The 18268-nt window shown below is 44.6% G+C and overlaps 1 protein-coding gene across 1 annotated transcript in view; it reads left to right on the top strand.

Moving 5' to 3' along the window:
- Positions 1 to 18268, top strand: part of LOC138279154 (vomeronasal type-2 receptor 26-like) — a 191341-nt gene that overhangs the window by 61906 nt on the left and 111167 nt on the right. The window contains exon 3 of the mRNA XM_069219376.1: positions 2700 to 3524. Coding sequence (XP_069075477.1) covers positions 2700 to 3524 — 825 coding nt within the window. The remainder of the gene's footprint in view (positions 1 to 2699; positions 3525 to 18268) is intronic.

Here is an 18268-nt window from a genome sequence, read left to right as displayed (position 1 = left end):
GGCCCTGAACAATGTGGGGGCACCTTGGCTAGTGCCAGGGTGCCCTCACACTAAGTAACTTTGCACCTAACCTCTACCAGGTAAAGGTTAGACATATAGGTGACTCATAAGTTACTTAAGTGCAGTGTAAAATGGCTGTGAAATAACGTGGATGTTATTTCACTCAGGCTGCAGTGGCAGGCCTGTGTAAGAATTGTCAGAGGTCCCTATGGGTGGCAAAAGAAATGCTGCAGCCCATAGGGATCTCCTGGAACCCCAATACCCTGGGTACCTCAGTACCATATACTAGGGAATTATAAGGGTGTTCCAGTAAGCCAATGTAAATTGGTAAAATTGGTCACTAGCCTGTTAGTGACAATTTGAAAGAAATGAGAGAGCATAACCACTGAGGTTCTGGTTAGCAGACCCTCAGTGAGTCAGTTAGTCATAACACAGGTAACAAATTCAGGCACACTTATGAGCACTGGGGCCCTGGCTGGCAGGGTCCCAGTGACACATACAACTAAAACAACATATATACAGTGATAAATGGGGGTAACATGCCAGGCAAGATGGTACTTTCCTACAGTATTGCACCCACACAAACTAAATCCTGCAGTATTGGAAATCCATCAGCGATAATTCTCATCACTTTATATTTGAAGAGGAAAATCATCTCTTAATTGTTAAAACTAGTTATCTTTCAAAGCATTTCAATAAGTGGTACCCATAGACGATGAATGAAACAGGCCTTTGTTAAAGCCTCTCAGGAACTTGTACATGCTGGATTACATTCCATGCCATATTTCTTATCTAACGTGTTTTTCCAACTCACACCTGCAGTATTTTGCACAAATGTTGAACATACATTTGAACTGTTCGAGTGGCACACATGGTTTTTCAGGGGTTCAGTCAGCACAAATGTTATATTTCTACTTTTTCTAGCGAGTGGAATTGTGACTTCATAACAAAGCGCTATAAAGTGGGCAGCGATGACCGCATCATTTCACTGTTTTCCTTCCATCTGTTGGAATGGGGGATTATTTGGAGGTGGGTGGGAGGGAGATGAGTCATGGACATTAAGAAGAAACGGGAATGTGGGATGGTGAGGGGCTGAAGATGCAGGGACAGGGGTGGGATCGAGGTATGGGTAAAAGCAAAATGGAAAGGGACAGCAAGGAGGGATTAAAGAGTAACAGACAGGGAGGGATTAAAGTGTAAAAGACAAGGAGGGAATAAAGAGTAACAGACAGGGAGGGATTAAAGTGTAACAGACAGTGAGGGATTAATAAATAGGGCTTGATTTAGAATTTGGCGGGGGGGTTACTCCATCACAAATGTGACGGATATCCCGTCCACCGTATTACAATTCCGTTACAGGTTATGAAATTTGTAATGCAGCGGACAGGATATCCGTCACATTTATGATGGAGTAACCCCTCCGTCAAACTCTAAACCAGGCCCATAGTACCTGAATCACAGTGTGAGCAGTGGATGGACAGTGCAGGGACACTAATCAAACTAAATTAATCTGCGCTTGATCCAAACTCCACAGAAAGAAACGAAAGTGACTCATGGCAAGCGCTGCCCCATTAGAATACAGTAATGAAGAGTGACAATCATGCCAACGAATGGCAAGCAAAGGGTGGGTTCCAAGCCCATTAATGAACACAGACGTCTTGCAAGTAAGAGCTCAAGCACAAGCTCATGGTCAAGCAGGCTCGATTCAAAAACGAGTAGTACGTTTAGCACTGCACGTGTCCATCCACAACCACTGGTATTCCAGCACTCTCCCATAGAAAACAATGGAGGTAAGACCCTAAGAGAATACCACTAAGGAAACAATGGTAAATTAAATAGAAGTATGAAATAGTTAAAATACAAATCCATATAAATTAATGTTAAAAAATATAAAAAGCGTACATATTTAATAGTTATTATTAAAATACACTAATTTAAATGATAAATGCACATTCAAATATTTATTTTTCTTTTGATGGGTGTCTTTTTTTATTACGAATTTCAGAAAAATAATTCAACATATTTCCCTAGTTTAATGGAATATGACGTAGAAATACAATTATTTTATGACTTTTAAATGAAAAATATCTCACCATTAAAATATTTGAATGTATATTAATAATTATTGAGAGTGGTGTAAAGTTAATGGAGAATATTTAACTATCATTAATAAAATGTATTATGTTACATTATTGACTACATTATTAAAATATTTTATATACAAAGTAATACATATGTTCAATATTTATAGATATATTTATTGCAATAGTGGATGTTTATTTATATTTTTTAATATTTTAAATTCTTTAATTTCATTCAACATTATTTCCTATGGGGTTTTATTTTAAGTCCCTCCCTCAATTATTTGCGGGTGGAGGGAGTTGTACGACCAGTTCTTGGCCATGTACTGTGGTGGACTCACTACTGTTGTTTGTTTTTACAAGTTACTTGCACTTGGAGTTTGTGAATACTAAATAAATTTTAAACTTACTCAGAGGTGTAAAGTTACTTACAAGTGTAAGTTATCATTATTAATCTGGGCCTAAATAAGGCCATAATCTATCCAACACACCATGATATTATATTCATGGTTTCAGCCCAGTTTATTCAGATTTTCTTTTTTGACAACTACACCTTTCTTTCTCAGTGTTGCCAGATTTCATCTCACTGTTCTTGCCTCATTTCTTTCTTCTTTGCAGATCAGTTATGGGGCTCAGGACCCTGTACTCAGTGACAGACTGAGATTTCCATCTTTTTACCGGACCGTCCCAAGTGAGCTCTCCTTCTTCATTGGAGTTGCTCAGCTGTTGAGACATTTCGGGTGGACCTGGGTGGGGATCCTGACAACGGATGATGACAGCGGGGAGCTAGCGCTGCGAGAACTTAGAGAGGTGATTGGCCAGGTCGGAGGCTGCATCGACTTTTTCCATATGATTCCCCCTTACCTCTCTAGCGCTGACCCCCTGGACCTGGGTAGAGTCATAGAGACTGTGAGGACATCAACGGCGCAGGTCATCATTCTCTACTGCAGTTCACTAAACGCTATCCATTATTTCACCCATGCTGAATGGAAAACACTGCCCCCTAAAACTTGGATTTTGTCATTGGCTATATCTAATTTTTTCCAATATAAATTTATGGTAGATTTATTTCATGGAAGTCTGGCATTTGTAATCCAAAAAGAAGAAATTAAGGGATTTAAAGATTTTCTCAATGATGTTACCCCATCAAAGTTTCCAAGTGATACAGCCCTGGAAAATCTATGGGAGATAAATTTTCGGTGTCTTCTAATGGATAAAAAAAATATCAATGAGACAGATGATCCATATGATGTTTATTGTTCAGGAAAAGAGACATTTGAAATGTTGCAAGGATATCAGAACATCAACTATAGTCTGATAAATTCGATTCATACTGCTGCCTACTTATTGACACACGCGTTACATAACATGTACTCATCTGATCCCAGACCAGGATCAGAAGGTGCTGCTTGGAGCTTAATGAAGGAACAAAAGCCTTGGAAGGTAAAAATGTGTCACATGCAAAATGGGGACAGAGATGCGACTCCTACCCTTTTAGGTCTCACGTTAGCCAAGACCTTTTGAATATATTACAACTACACATGTAATATACTTGTTTACAAATACTTCTCTTCATCTATTGGTACGTTGTTGTGTCTTTCACATTTGTATTCTGACCACTACAGCATGGGGTAGTGGGCCAGCCCAGTTTACCCATTGGTTAACTTCACTGTGAGTGGCGGCATCTTGCCCTCTCAAGAGGAGCACATCTGCACACAAAATAGCTCTCGCTATGCTAGTGGTCACAATAGCAGTGCGTGCTTTTTGAGCAGCAGACTAGTGAATTTACTGAAGCATAGCTGCCAAGTTTTCAGATAGCTTATGTGTGCCATTTGCATGGTTTCAAGGCACTTGTAAGTGACTTTCAACTGCTGAATGTGTCACACAAAGGGCCAGATGTCCATAGATTCGGCTTTGCATTTTCCTAATTGCAACATTTTGTGATTCGCAATTAGGAAATCACAAACATTCATGTACCAATGTGTCTTTGACAACCCAGTGGGTTGCAAATATACATACCTCATTAATATTCATGAGGTAAGTCTAACTTTGCAACCCATTGTGAATAGCAAGAATCACAGGGATGGTGGCTGGCTGGGGTCAGCAGACCACCATGTGTGTGATTGCTTTTTCAATAAAGCATTTTTTTAAAATACAGCCCATTTTCCTTCAATGAAAACAGGATGCATTTCATAAAGAAAACCGAAAAGTTATCTTTTCATTTTTTAAGAGCAGGCAGTGGTCCTGCCTGCTCTTAAAAATGTTTACACCCAGATTCTTAAAGGGGTTCCTTGGGACCCCTTTCCAATTGTGAATGGATTACCATCTTCTTTAAGGAGTCGGTAACACTTGAATATTTTGCAACCTCATTTAAGTTGCAAAACATTCACACATTCCAATGCAATTCAGCGTTAGGAAGGGACGCCCTAAACACTTCTCTTCCTAATATCGAATCGCAAAAGCAAGTGCGAATCGGTAACAAGTTATTGTGTCACATTTTGCCTTGTAAGAAAAAAATCATTTTTCCTTGTGAGAAAAATGCTTTGTACATCTGGTCCCTAGAGTGACACTTTCTCATGAGTAAAACTAAACAATGAATAAGTATGAGATATTACACCGTTTTAGGTAATGAGGTCTAAAACGATCTTGAAGCTGCTGGAAAATCTTAACCTAACCTACTACACTATTTTAATATAATGAGTTGCATGTTCATAGTGCTTTCAGTTGCAAGCTGGTATCTCATAGCACCATAAATACACAAATCTCATTTCCCACTCCACCAACCAGGTTTCAATTCTGCTTCTCTCTGATTGCACACACATTCACCCTGGCAGAGATTGCAGGTTTCTACCGCAAAAGAGTCCATTAATCTAACTCAAGCTGACAGCAAGCTGGTAAATTCTAATATCTGAATATGTGTAGATTCACTCCCCCCCATGGTGGGTCAAGCTAGATCCCTCCAGTTTTCCACTGTTGAAGGTGTAACAGAGTACTGTGTCATACATATAGACTCATTTGGGGGAAAGTTTTAATGATGTGTGATGTGAGCCTGCCACAAATCACCACAACAGTGCTTCCATGGTGGAAAACCATTTGTGGTGCGAACCGCCGCAGTCAGAAACCACCACTGACAGAACGCAAAACCACATTTGACAGTTTGAATACCTCACACATGACACACATCCACACACCTGACACACACCACTATACTGTATAACACACACTACCATATAACACCCCCCACACAACCCATAATCATTTGCAACTACAACGCAATACTGAGAAACAGAGAGCAAGCACATCCACAGCGAGAGCACCCTAACACTATATGCACACTCACATCACACACATCACACACCAGCACAACACACACAATGCACATATAACAGGCATTCACATTCCACAACAACAGTCCATCCATCACACAGCACACCACCCACACCCCAGCAATCACCCTTTACTGCATTCTTCCTTACAAAACACCCCCCCCACAACGTCCACACAAACACAACCACGGCCCCACAAAAGCACCCATGTTTCACAGACGATGAGCTGAGGGTCATGGTGGATGAAATTGCCAGAGTAGAGCCACAACTGTACAGAGCACAGTTCCAACAAACATCCCTTGCCAGGAAAATTGATTATTGGCAAAGAATAGTCAACAGTGTCAGTTCAGTGGGCAGCAATTCACGCACAAGGGTAAATATCAGGAAGAGATGGAATGACCTACGGGTGAAGGTGCATTCCATGACACATAGATACCAGACAGTCGTGCAGATGACTGGTGGTGGGCCCCCACCTCCTCCCCCACAGTTCACATCTTGGGAGGAGAAGGTCTTGGTCATACTGCATCCAGAGGGCCTGACTGGAATACCTGGGGGACTGGAGTCTGGTAAGTACCCACAGCATCCATGTCACACAATTGTCGTGTCCTTCATGCTTCGTCACCACAAAAATATTCCTTAATTAACTGAATCTCCCACTACACCTACCTACCAATCACCTAATGCCCCTCTACTACATGCCAAAAGCCCCACAGCCCAACTGCCCACACCGGCCTTGGCAAAGACACAGATACTATAGGCTAATCGTATCACCACGGCTCACAGAATGCACTAATCCACCAATGTGAAAACCTGGAATGTGCACATCACATCACATTTCATGCATGTATGACTAATATACTAGTTTCACCAGCTAGATTGTACGACTGAGTACCAGTACATGGCAATGACAGCTCTGCAATGGCATACTCACAATGGCACCCAAGGCAAAAGAGAGGTACAGCTCAGTGACAATTCCAGATGCCCACTAATCCATATCCTCAAGCCTGAAATAGATTCACCATGGGTTGGAAAGTAGATGGTGGGTTCCATTCACATGCACAACATTCAGAGACAGGACTATTACCCTTGAATATTCACATACTGTGCTACCACTAGGACACCATGGTGCAATGTGAAGTTATATTGTGTGATATCTAGCAAGCCTGACTATTCAATTGATAACAGAGTTGAACAGTCATGTCAAGTATCAGACAAAACCAGAACCCATCCGCAGTGCTATATGTACCAAACCTGAATGACAGCTCCCAACATGGAGTATGGAACTCATGTCACAGCCTTGTATTGTAGGAAAGTAGCCCTTTTCTAGACTTGTTACCCCCACTTTTTACCTGTTTGTCAGTATGTTTTACTGTACCTAGTGGGATCCTGCTAACCAGGACCCCAGTAATTATGCTGGAAAGTACCATCTTTCTTGGCATGTTACTCCCAATTTCTACCTGTTTGTCAGTGTGCTTTTACTGTCTCATTGGTATCCGGCTAGTGAGGACCCCAGTGCTCATAGTTGTGGCCTGGATGTGTTCCCTGTGTGGTGCCTAACTGTGTCACTGAGGCTCTGCTAACCAGAACCTCAGTGCTTATGCTCTCTCTGCTTTTAAAATTGTCACTGCAGGCTAGTGACCATTTTTACGGATTCTGATTGGTACACTGGAACACCCCTATAATTCCCTATTATATCATACCTAGGTACCTGGGGTATTGGGGTTCCAGGAGATCCCTATGGGCTGCAGTATTTCTTTTGCCACCCATAGGGAGCTCAGACAATTCTTACACTGGACTGCCACTGCAGCCTGAGTGAAATAACGTCCACGTTATTTCACAGCCATTTTACACTGCACTTAAGTAACTTATAAGTCACCTAGGTGTCTAACCCTCACCTGGTGAAGGTTGGGTGCTAAGTTACTTAGTGTGTGTGCACCCTGGCACTAGCCAAGGTGCCCCCACATCGTTGAGGGCAAATTCCCCGGACTTTGTGAGTGCGGGGACACCATTTCACGCGTGCACTATACATAGGTCACTACCTATGTATAGCGTCACAATGGTAACTCCGAACATGGCCATGTAACATATCTAAGATCATGGAATTGCACCCCAATGCCATTCTGGCATTGGGGAGACAATTCCATGATCCCCCGAGTCTCTAGCACAGACCCGGGTACTGCCAAACTACCTTTCCCGGGGTTTCACTGCAGCTGCTGCTGCCAACCCCTCAGACAAATTTCTGCCCTCATGGGGTCCAGCCAGGCCTGGCCCAGGAAGGCAGAACAAAGGACTATCTCAGAGAGAGGGTGTTACACCCTCTCCCTTTGGAAAAAGGTGTCAGGGCTGGGGAGGAGTAGCCTCCCCCAGCCTCTGGAAATGCTTTGATGGGCACAGATGGTGCCCATCTCTGCATAAGCCAGTCTACACTGGTTCAGGGAACCCCCAGCCCTGCTCTGGCGCGAAACTGGACAAAGGAAAGGGGAGTTGTAGGAAAGTACCATCTTGCCTGGCATGTTACCCCCATTTTTCACTGTATATATGTTGTTTTAGTTGTATGTGTCACTGGGACCCTGCCAGCCAGGGACCCAGTGCTCATAAGTGTGCCTGAATGTGTTACCTGTGTAGTGACTAACTGTCTCACTGAGGCTCTGCTATCCAGATCCTCAGTGGTTATGCTCTCTCATTTCTTTCAAATTGTCACTAACAGGCTAGTGACCAATTTTATCAATTTACATTAGCTTACTGGAACACCCTTATAATTCCCTAGTATATGGTACTGAGGTACCCAGGGTATTGGGTTCCAGGAGATCCCTATGGGCTGCAGCATTTCTTTTGCCACCCATAGGGAGTCCTGACAATCCTTACACAGGCCTTCCACTGCAGCCTGAGTGAAATAACGTCCACGTTATTTCACAGCCATTTACCACTGCACTTAAGTAACTTATAAGTCACCAATATGTCCAACCTTTACCTGGGAAAGGTTAGGTGCAAACTTACTTAGTGTGAGGGCACCCTGGCACTAGCCAAGGTGCCCCCACATTGTTCAGGGCAAATTCCCCGGACTTTGTGAGTGCGGGGACACCATTACACGCGTGCACTATATATAGGTCACTACCTATATGTAGCTTCACAATGCTAACTCCGAATATGGCCATGTAACATGTCTATGATCATGGAATTACCTCCTCTATGCCATCCTGGCATAGTTGGCACAATCCCATGATCCCAGTGGTCTGTAGCACAGACCCTGGTACTGCCAAACTGCCTTTTTGGGGGTTTCACTGCAGCTGCTGCTGCTGCTGCCAACCCCTCAGACAGGTTTCTGCCCTCCTGGGGTCCAGCCAGGCTAGTCCCAGGATGGCAGAACAAAGGACTTCCTCTGAGAGAGTGTGTTACACCCTCTCACTTTGGAAAATGGTGTGAAGGCAGGGGAGGAGTAGCCTCCCCCCAGCCTCTGGAAATGCTTTCATGGGCACATTTGGTGCCCATTTCTGCATAAGCCAGTCTACACCGGTTCAGGGACTCCTTAGCCCTGCTCTGGCGTGAAACTGGACAAAGGAAAGGGGAGTGACCACTTCCCTGACCTGCACCTCCCCTGGGAGGTGTCCAGAGCTCCTCCAGTGTGCTCCAGACCTCTGCCATCTTGGAAACAGAGGTGCTGCTGGCACACTGGACTGCTCTGAGTGGTCAGTGCCACCAGGTGACGTCAGAGACTCCTTCTGATAGGCTCCTTCAGGTGTTGCTAGCCTATCCTCTCTCCTAAGTAGCCAAACCCTCTTTTCTGGCTATTTAGGGTCTCTGCTTTGGGGAATTCCTTAGATAACGAATGCAAGAGCTCATCAGAGTTCCTCTGCATCTCTCTCTTCACCTTCTGCCAAGGAATCGACTGCTGACCATGCTGGAAGCCTGCAAAACTGCAACAAAGTAGCAAAGACGACTACTGCAACTCTGTAACGCTGATCCTGCTGCCTTCTCGACTGTTTTCCTGGTGGTGCATGCTGTGGGGGTAGTCTGCCTCCTCTCTGCACTAGAAGCTCCGAAGAAATCTCCCGTGGGTCGACGGAATCTTCCCCCTGCTACCGCAGGCACCAAAGAACTGCATCACAGGTCCCCTGGGTATCCTCTCAGCACAACGAGCGAGGTCCCTTGAATCCAGCAACTGTGTCCAAGTGACTCCCACAGTCCAGTGACTCTTAAGTCCAAGTTTGGTGGAGGTAAGTCCTTGCCTCCCCACGCCAGACTGCATTGCTGGGAACCGCGACTTTTGCAGCTACTCCGGCCTCTGTGCACTTCGGGCGGAAATCCTTTGTGCACAGCCAAGCCTGGGTCCACGGCACTCTATCCTGCATTGCACGACTTTCTAAGTTGGTCTCCGGCGACGGTGAGCACCATTTCACTCTTCTTCGTAGTGCCTGTTCCGGCACTTCTGCGGGTGCTGCCTGCTTCTGAGAGGGCTCCTTGTCTTGCTCGACGCCCCCTCTGTCCCCAGACGTAATTGGCGACATCCTGGTCCCTCCTGGGCCACAGCAGCATCCAAAAACCCTTACCGCACGATTTGCAGCTAGCAAAGCTTGTTTGAGGTCTTTCTTCAGGAAAACACTTCTGCACGACTCTTCGCGACGTGGGACATCTATCCTCCAAAAGGGAAGTTTCTAGCCCTTGTCGTTCTTGCAGAATCCTCAGCTTCTACTGCCTAGTAGCAGCTTCTTTGCACCAACAGCTGGTATTTCCTGGGTGGGCATCTGCCCATCTCCGACTTGCTTGTGACTTTTGGACTTGGTCCCCTTGTTCCACAGGTCCTCTCGTCTGGAAATTCATCGTTGTTGCATTGCTGGTGTTGGTCTTTCCTGCAGAATTCCCCTATCACAACTTCTGTGCTCTTTGGGGAACTTTAGTGCACTTTACACTCACTTTTCAGGGTTTTGGGGTGGGCTATTTTTCTAACCCTCACTGTTTTCTTATAGTCCCAGCGACCCTCTACAAGGTCACATAGGTTTGGGGTCCATTCGTGATTCGCATTCCACTTTTGGAGTATATGGTTTGTGTTGCCCCTATCCCTATGTGAACCCAATGCATCATATTGTAACTATACATTGTTTGCACTGTTTTCTAAGACTATACTGCATATTTTTGGCATTGTGTACATATATCTTGTGTATATTTGCTATCCTCATACTGAGGGTACTCACTGAGATACTTTGGCATATTGTCATAAAAATAAAGTACCTTTATTTTTAGTATATCTGTGTATTGTGTTTTCTTATGATATTGTGCAAGTGACACTAGTGGTACTGTAGGAACTTCACTTGTCTCCTAGTTCAGCATAAGCTGCTCTGCTAAGCTACCATTATCTATCAGCCTAAGCTGCTAGACACCCTATACACTAATAAGGGATACCTGGGCCTGGTGGAAGGTGTAAGTACCCCTTGGTACTAACTACAAGCCAGTCCAGCCTCCTACATTGGTTGTGCAGCGGTGGGATAAGTACTTTGCAACTACTTACCACTTTTGTCACTGTACTTTTCATAAGAGAAAAATATACAAAACAAGTTCAGTGTATGTACACCTAACCAAAAAGTTTTGCTTTTCTTCTCTCACTCCTTTTCTAAAGTGCTGAAAAGTACCTCTAAACTTTCTAAAACTTCTTAAAAAGTTTAAAAAGTTTTTTCTGTCTTTCCAAAAGTTCTGAAAAACTTTTTTCTCACTTTTTCTATCACTTAATCACTTTCTAAGATGTCTGGCCCATGCCAAACTGTTGATCTGTCCAAACTTGCTTATGATCACCTTAGCTGGAAAGGAGCAAGGAATCTCTGCATAGAAAGAGGTTTAAGTGTAAGGAAGAATCCCTCTAGAGAACTGTTGGTGAATATGCTTGTTGAACAGGATAAGGCCAAAGGTGGCACTTCTGTTGAAAAGTTAGCTGATGGTTCCCAATCTGACCCTGGGATACCCCTAGCAAAAGATTTGGAAGGGAAACTTCCTAGCCTGCCCATTAGCAGACCACCTAGCATAGCTGGCACTGATGTAGAGTCACATCATACTGATAGTGTTGTCTCACATCACAGTAAGAGTAGTCATTCTCATCATAGTAGAAGTGCTGTTTCTGTTAGCCAGGTTGTTAGGGTGCCATATGTTAGGAACAGGTCTCCTTCTGTTCATTCTCACCATACTTCTGTTTCAAGGCATGTCCCACCCACCCACCCTGATGACAGAGTGTTAGAAATGGAGCTCAATAGATTGAGAGTGGAACAATCCAGACTGAAGCTCAAGAAGCAACAGCTGGATTTAGATAGACAGTCCTTAGAGATAGAAAGAGAAAGACAGAAAATTGGGTTAGACACCCATGGTGGCAGCAGCAGTATTCCCCATAGTCATCCTGCAAGAGAACATGATTCAAGGAATCTGCACAAGATAGTTCCCCCTTATAAGGAGGGGGATGACATTAACAAGTGGTTTGCTGCACTTGAGAGGGCCTTTGTTGTACAGGATGTCCCTCAAAGGCAGTGTGCTGCTATCGTATGGCTATCATTTAGTGGAAAGGGTAGGGATAGGCTCCGTACTGTGAAAGAAAGTGATGCCAATAATTTTACAGTTCTTAAGAATGCACTCCTGGATGGTTATGGCTTAACCACTGAACAGTACAGGATGAAGTTCAAAGAGACCAAAACGGAGTCTTCACAAGACTGGGTAGACTTTGTTGACCATTCAGTGAAGGCCTTGGAGGGGTGGTTACATGGCAGTAAAGTTACTGATTATGAAAGCCTGTATAACTTGATCCTGAGAGAGCATATTCTTAATAATTGTGTGTCTGATTTGTTGCACCAGTACCTGGTAGACTCTGATATGACCTCTCCCCAAGAATTGGGAAAGAAGGCAGACAAATGGGTCAGAACAAGGGTGAACAGAAAAGTTCATACAGGGGGTGACAAAGATGGCAAGAAGAAGGATGGTAAGTCTTCTGACAAGGGTGGGGACAAATCTAAAAATGAGTCTTCACCAGGCCCACAAAAACACTCTGGTGGGGGTGGTGGGCCAAAATCCTCTTCAAATCAAAACAAAGAAAAGAAACCATGGTGCTATTTATGTAAAATAAAAGGCCATTGGACAACAGATCCCAGTTGTCCAAAGAAAAGCACCAAGCCTCCTACCACTACAACCCCTTCTGCTACACCTAGTGTCCCTACAATTAGCAGTGGTGGTGGGAGCAAACCTACTAATAGCCAATCCAAGGTAGTAGCTGGGCTCACTATTGGTAACTTATTTGGGGTTGGTCTGATTAGGGAGACCACAGAGGCTGTGTTAGTCTCTGGGGGGGCTATTGATTTAGCCACCTTGGTTGCTTGTCCCCTTAACATGGAAAAGTACAATCAACTACCCCTAATAAATGGTGTTGAGGTTCAGGCCTACAGGGACACAGGTGCCAGTGATACAATGGTAATAGAGAAACTGGTCCACCCTGAACAACACCTACTTGGTCACCAGTACCAAGTAACCGATGCTCACAACAACACCCTTAGCCACCCCATGGTGTAGGAGGCTGGACTGGCTTGTAGTGAGTACCAAGGGGTACTTACACCTTGCACCAGGCCCAGGTATCCCTTATTAGTGTATAGGGTGTCTAGCAACTTAGGCTGATAGATAATGGTAGCTTAGCAGAGCAGCTTAGGCTGAACTAGGAGACGAGTGAAGCTCCTACAGTACCACTAGTGTCACTTGCACAATATAATAAGAAAACACAATACACAGACATACTAAAAATAAAGGTACTTTATTTTTATGACAATATGCCAAAGTATCTCAGTGAGTACCCTCAGTATGAGGATAGCAAATATACACAAGATATTTGTACACAATACCAAAAATATGCAGTATAGCAATAGAAAACCGTGCAAACAATGTATAATTACAATAGAATGCAATGGGAGCACATAGGTATAGGGGCAACACAAACCATATACTCCAGAAGTGGAATGAGAACCACGAATGGACCCCAAACCTATGTGACCCTGTAAGAAAACAGTGACGGTTAGAAAAATAGCCCACCCCAAGACCCTGAAAAGGGCTGAGGGGTCCCTGAACCGGTGTAGACTGGCTTATGCAGAAATGGGCACCATCTGTGCCCATGAAAGCATTTCCAGAGGCTGGGGGAGGCTACTCCTCCCGTGCCTTAACACCGTTTTCCAAAGGGAGAGGGTGTAACACCCTCTCTCTGAGGAAGTCCTTTGTTCTGCCTTCCTGGGAAAGCCTGGCTGGACCCCAGGAGGGCAGAAACCTGTCTGAGGGGTTGGCAGCAGCTGCAGTGAAACCCCTGAAAAGGCAGTTTGGCAGTACCCGGGTCTGAGCTACAGACCCGTGGGATCATGGGATTTTGCCAACAATGCCAGGATGGCATAGAGGGGGCAATTCCATGATCTTAGACATGTTACATGGCCATATTCGGAGTTACCTTTGTGAAGCTACACATAGGTATTGACCTATGTGTAGTGCACACGTGTAATGGTGTCCCCGCACTCACAAAGTCCGGGGAATTTGCCCTGAACAATGTGGGAGCACCTTGGCTAGTGCCAGGGTGCCCACACACTAAGTATGGCTGCTAGACACCCTATACACTAATAAGGGATAACTGGGCCTGGTGCAAGGTGCAAGTACCCCTTGGTACTCACTACAAGCCATTCCAGCCTCCTACATTGGTTGTGCAGCGGTGGGATAAGTGCTTTGAGACTACTTACCACTTTTGTCATTGTACTTTTCATAAGCGAAAAATATACAAAACAAGTTCAGTGTATGTACACCTAACCAAAAAGTTTTGCATTTCCTCTTTTCACTCATTTCTAAGTGCTGAAAAGTACCTCTAAACTTTCTAAAAAGTTCTTAAAAGTTTAAAAAGTTTTTTTTCTGTCTTTCAAAAAAGTTCTGAAAAACTTTTTTCTCGTTTTCCGTCACTTAAACTCTTTCTAAAAATGTCTGAAACAGGCCAAAATGTTGATCTGTCCAAACTTGCATATGATCACCTTAGCTGGAAAGGAGCAAGGAGTCTCTGTGTAGAAAGAGGTTTGAGTGTAGGGAAGAATCCTTCTTTGGAATTATTGCTTAACATGCTTAGAGAACAAGACAAGGCCAGAAGCGCCCGATCTGTTGAAAAAGTAGCAAATGGTTCCCAATCTGATGTCTCCTAGTTCAGCCTAAGCTGCTTTGCCACAGCTATCTTCTATCAGCCTAAGCTGCTAGAAACTCCTCTTCTACACTAATAAGGGATAACTGGACTTGGCACAAGGTGTAAGTACCTCTGGTACCCACTACAAGCCACACAGACTACACATCATCTTCCTCAGCGGGCAACCTTCTGTGGACACTCCCTAGTGGTGGCGGAACACACAGGACCTTTACCTGTATCATCCCTGTCTGCTACCAACACTACCATCTCTACTCTCCCTGTTGCTCCCCACCTAGTTGGTCAGGCCCGCTCACCTAGAGAGGGGCTGCTTTCTTTGCTCGAGACACCTCACCCCCTGCCCCTGTTTCCCCTGCTGCCCTGAATGACGGGGGTATTGTCCCCTGAGGAACATCTCTGTGGGTCAGATTTACTATTGGATGCCATCCAGGTCGAAGGCAGCCATATGCAACAGATGGTGGCCTTCCTGGAAGGCATCCACAGTGCTATGTCTGGCCTACAGAGATCTTTTCAGGCTCTGAGATCCTCCCCCATAGAAGTCTTTCACCGTCCCAAATTTCCACCCCATCTCCTGCCTCTTCCCCATCCAAATTCCCTTTTCTCATACCTATCCAAAGCAGACTCACACATAATCATGAACACACCTCAAAACACCAAGCAGCACACTCAAATACAAACAACACAAAACACACATGCCCACAACCACTCACCAGACACTCATCCTATCAGTACCACCCTCCAGCATTCTACCAGACACCACAAACAATAACCTCAGAATTCCACCTGATACCACACCTGCACCCACATGCCTATCAACCACCCCACTAATCCCCAGACATCACACAAACTCCAACAGATATATCCACCACCCCCAGCATTTCCCTCAGCACCATACTCACATCCTCAGACCCATCCACAATACCCACACAATAGAAACGTACACAACACAAACACGACACATCACACAGAAAGGCAACTGTGCCAACAACACACCTCCCCACTCCTGACCCTTCCAATCCCTCAACCTTCCAACCCCTACTCCCTCCAGACCACTCTACTCCTTTTTCCAAAGAAAGCTTTTTATTTGCCCTTGCTCTTACCCCTGTCAAACCCAGGCCTCTACCTCCCAAGGCAAAAAGGAACCCTTCCACACTGCAATCCATCCCTTTTGCATACACATCCATCCTCGGAAAACCTGACCCCCCCCCACCACTAAACCCACCCATACCCCTCGGAAAACGAAAACCCTTCCCTAAACCAAACCCACCCATCCCAAAACTGACCCCACTCATCTCAAGTGATATCATTGAGGTGCCTCACTTGATGACCCTTCTTGGGGACTTTCTCATGGCAGTGTCATGAGAGGCAAGTTTAGTTCCATAGCAGTGTGCTGGACATGTGTATAATGTGTGCAAGCTAGAGATTTTTTTGTACGGACTTGGAGGGTGTTTTTGTTATCATACATTTGCAGACATTTTAATGAACATGGGGCCATTTTCTTGAGTATACCTTACGCCTACTTTATCTACATGCGTGACAAACGCTGTTACTGCTGTGTTTGATTTCATGACCTGCTCTAACAAATTTCACACATGTGCATGGCACCTGGTTATGGTAATGTTTGTTCCTAATATACTTCAAGCCAAAGGGCCTATGTACATAGATGTTTTGAGTTACGTGCAAAGTGGTTTGTGGGTCAGGGCACCAGCCTTTTTTAGCTCCATGTGGAGGCATACTTATTCTGTAGAGAAACTTTACATTGCGACCGTTGGATGTTTTTCACACTGGTTATTTTGAATCCCAGTTCTCTAACACTACATGTAAATGTGGTTGATATGTGAGAGTCCATTACAGAGATTTGGCAAACAAGGTGTGTAGGAAAGTACCCTCTTCTTGGCATGTTACCCCCAATTTCTGCCTGATGTCAGTGTGTTTGACTGTAGTCACTGGGATCCTGCTAACCAGGACCCCAGTGATTCTGCTCTCTCTCCTCTAAATTTGGCCATTGCATACTGGTAAACCAGTATTTCACCCACAATTGGCATATTGGTGCCCCCTTATAAGTACCTAGTGTATGGTATCTAGGTACCCAGGGCATTGGAGTTCCAGGGGATCACTATGGACGGCAGCATTTCTTTTTCCACCTGTAGGGAGCCCATGCAAAGGCTTCTACAGGACTGCCATTGCAGCCTGCATGAAATGGTGCCTGCACCCCCTGACTGCTATTTACACTGCACAAGGGCACTTATAAGTTACCCATATGTCAGGCCTTCTAGCCCTGAAGGCTGTGTGCAAAGTACATGTGTGTGAGGTCACCCCTGCACTAACAGAGGTGCCCGCACATTGTCCAGAACCATTTTTCCTGGACCTCGTGAGTGCGGGGCCGCCATTTTACACATGCACTGTACATAGGTCACTACCTATGTCCAGCTTCACAATGGTAACTGCAAATATGGCCGTGTTTCGGTATCAAACATGTAGGAATCATACCCAATGCTAACCCAAGCGTTGAATTTATGATTCCCTGCACTCTGGGGGCTCCACAGTCGACCCCCAGTATTGCCATACTAGCCTTCTGAGGTTTTACAGGCAGGCCTAGCTGCTGCCATCTCACAGACAGGTTTCTGCCCTTCTGTCAGGAAATCTATTGCCAGCGTTGTAAGGTTCTTCCCTCAGCAAAAGCGATTCCCCTTTTCTCTGTACCCATGTTGGTTGCAGCGGCGTCCTCACTCCCGGTGGCTCTTGCAGAGGGTGTTCCTAGAACTAGCCTCCTCAGGTTTAATTGCCACTCAAGATGGTGGCCACAGATCCTTGTGAGGTCAGCGCTCTAGTGTTTCTACTTTAGTCTTGTGCTGTAGCTTCCCTCCAGCTGTTCCTCTCAGGGAGCTGCGCACTTCAACTGTCACCTTGAGGAGACTGAGCAGTGTTCCTGTGACGCTTGGTTTCATTAAGAATTCCTTCAGTATTGAGTAGTTCATTCTTTTTTCTTGCTACGGTGTGCACACCAGGGATTTTTTTCCCTTTTAGAAAAGCTGATTTTTTTCCCTTCTTCCAGCAACTGGCTATCAGCTTTCTGAGGAGAATTTGTTCTGGCTCAACTGAACTTTAAGCAAATGCAGTAAGGAATCCTTCTGTATAATTTCCGGACTGGCCAATATATATTCATATACATAGTTACATTCTTATATAAATATATAAAGAAATTCTTTACCTTTTTACCTTGCAGACTCATCAGTCGTAAGAGACAAACCTCTGAACTCAGTCTGATGCTTTAGAGACTGTGATAGAGAAATCCTAAGTTTGAGAAGGAGGTTTCTATTTCTGTAAAAGACAATAGTAAATTGTACATTTGTGTACGTTTAGACTTTTTCTTCAGAGAACCTTGGATTTATCCTCTGACTTCAGCAGAAAACAAGATTCTGATATAAAATTGTTCTTTAGAGAGGGAGGCTAGTCTCTCAAAAGTTTCAGGTTAGAAGAGTGATTGCATTGGGTGAATGACAATGACTAAAAAGTTGAATGCTCAGTAGGAGTGTACTTATTTCTGCTCTTATCACCCTACTGCAGGTCCTTCCCTTAAATAAATAGGAACTGGATCTGGAGGCGGTCTCTCTTTTTCTATTCCAGTTCCTCTTTCCCCCTAGCAGATGCAGGGTTCAGATAATCAGGTAAGGTCTGGGCACGCATCT

The sequence above is a fragment of the Pleurodeles waltl genome, unplaced genomic scaffold, assembly GCF_031143425.1.
Source record: "Pleurodeles waltl isolate 20211129_DDA unplaced genomic scaffold, aPleWal1.hap1.20221129 scaffold_68, whole genome shotgun sequence".
Taxonomy (NCBI): Eukaryota; Metazoa; Chordata; class Amphibia; order Caudata; family Salamandridae; genus Pleurodeles; species Pleurodeles waltl.
Note: the sequence above shows the minus strand (reverse complement) of the source record. Positions and strands in the feature narration are given on the sequence as shown.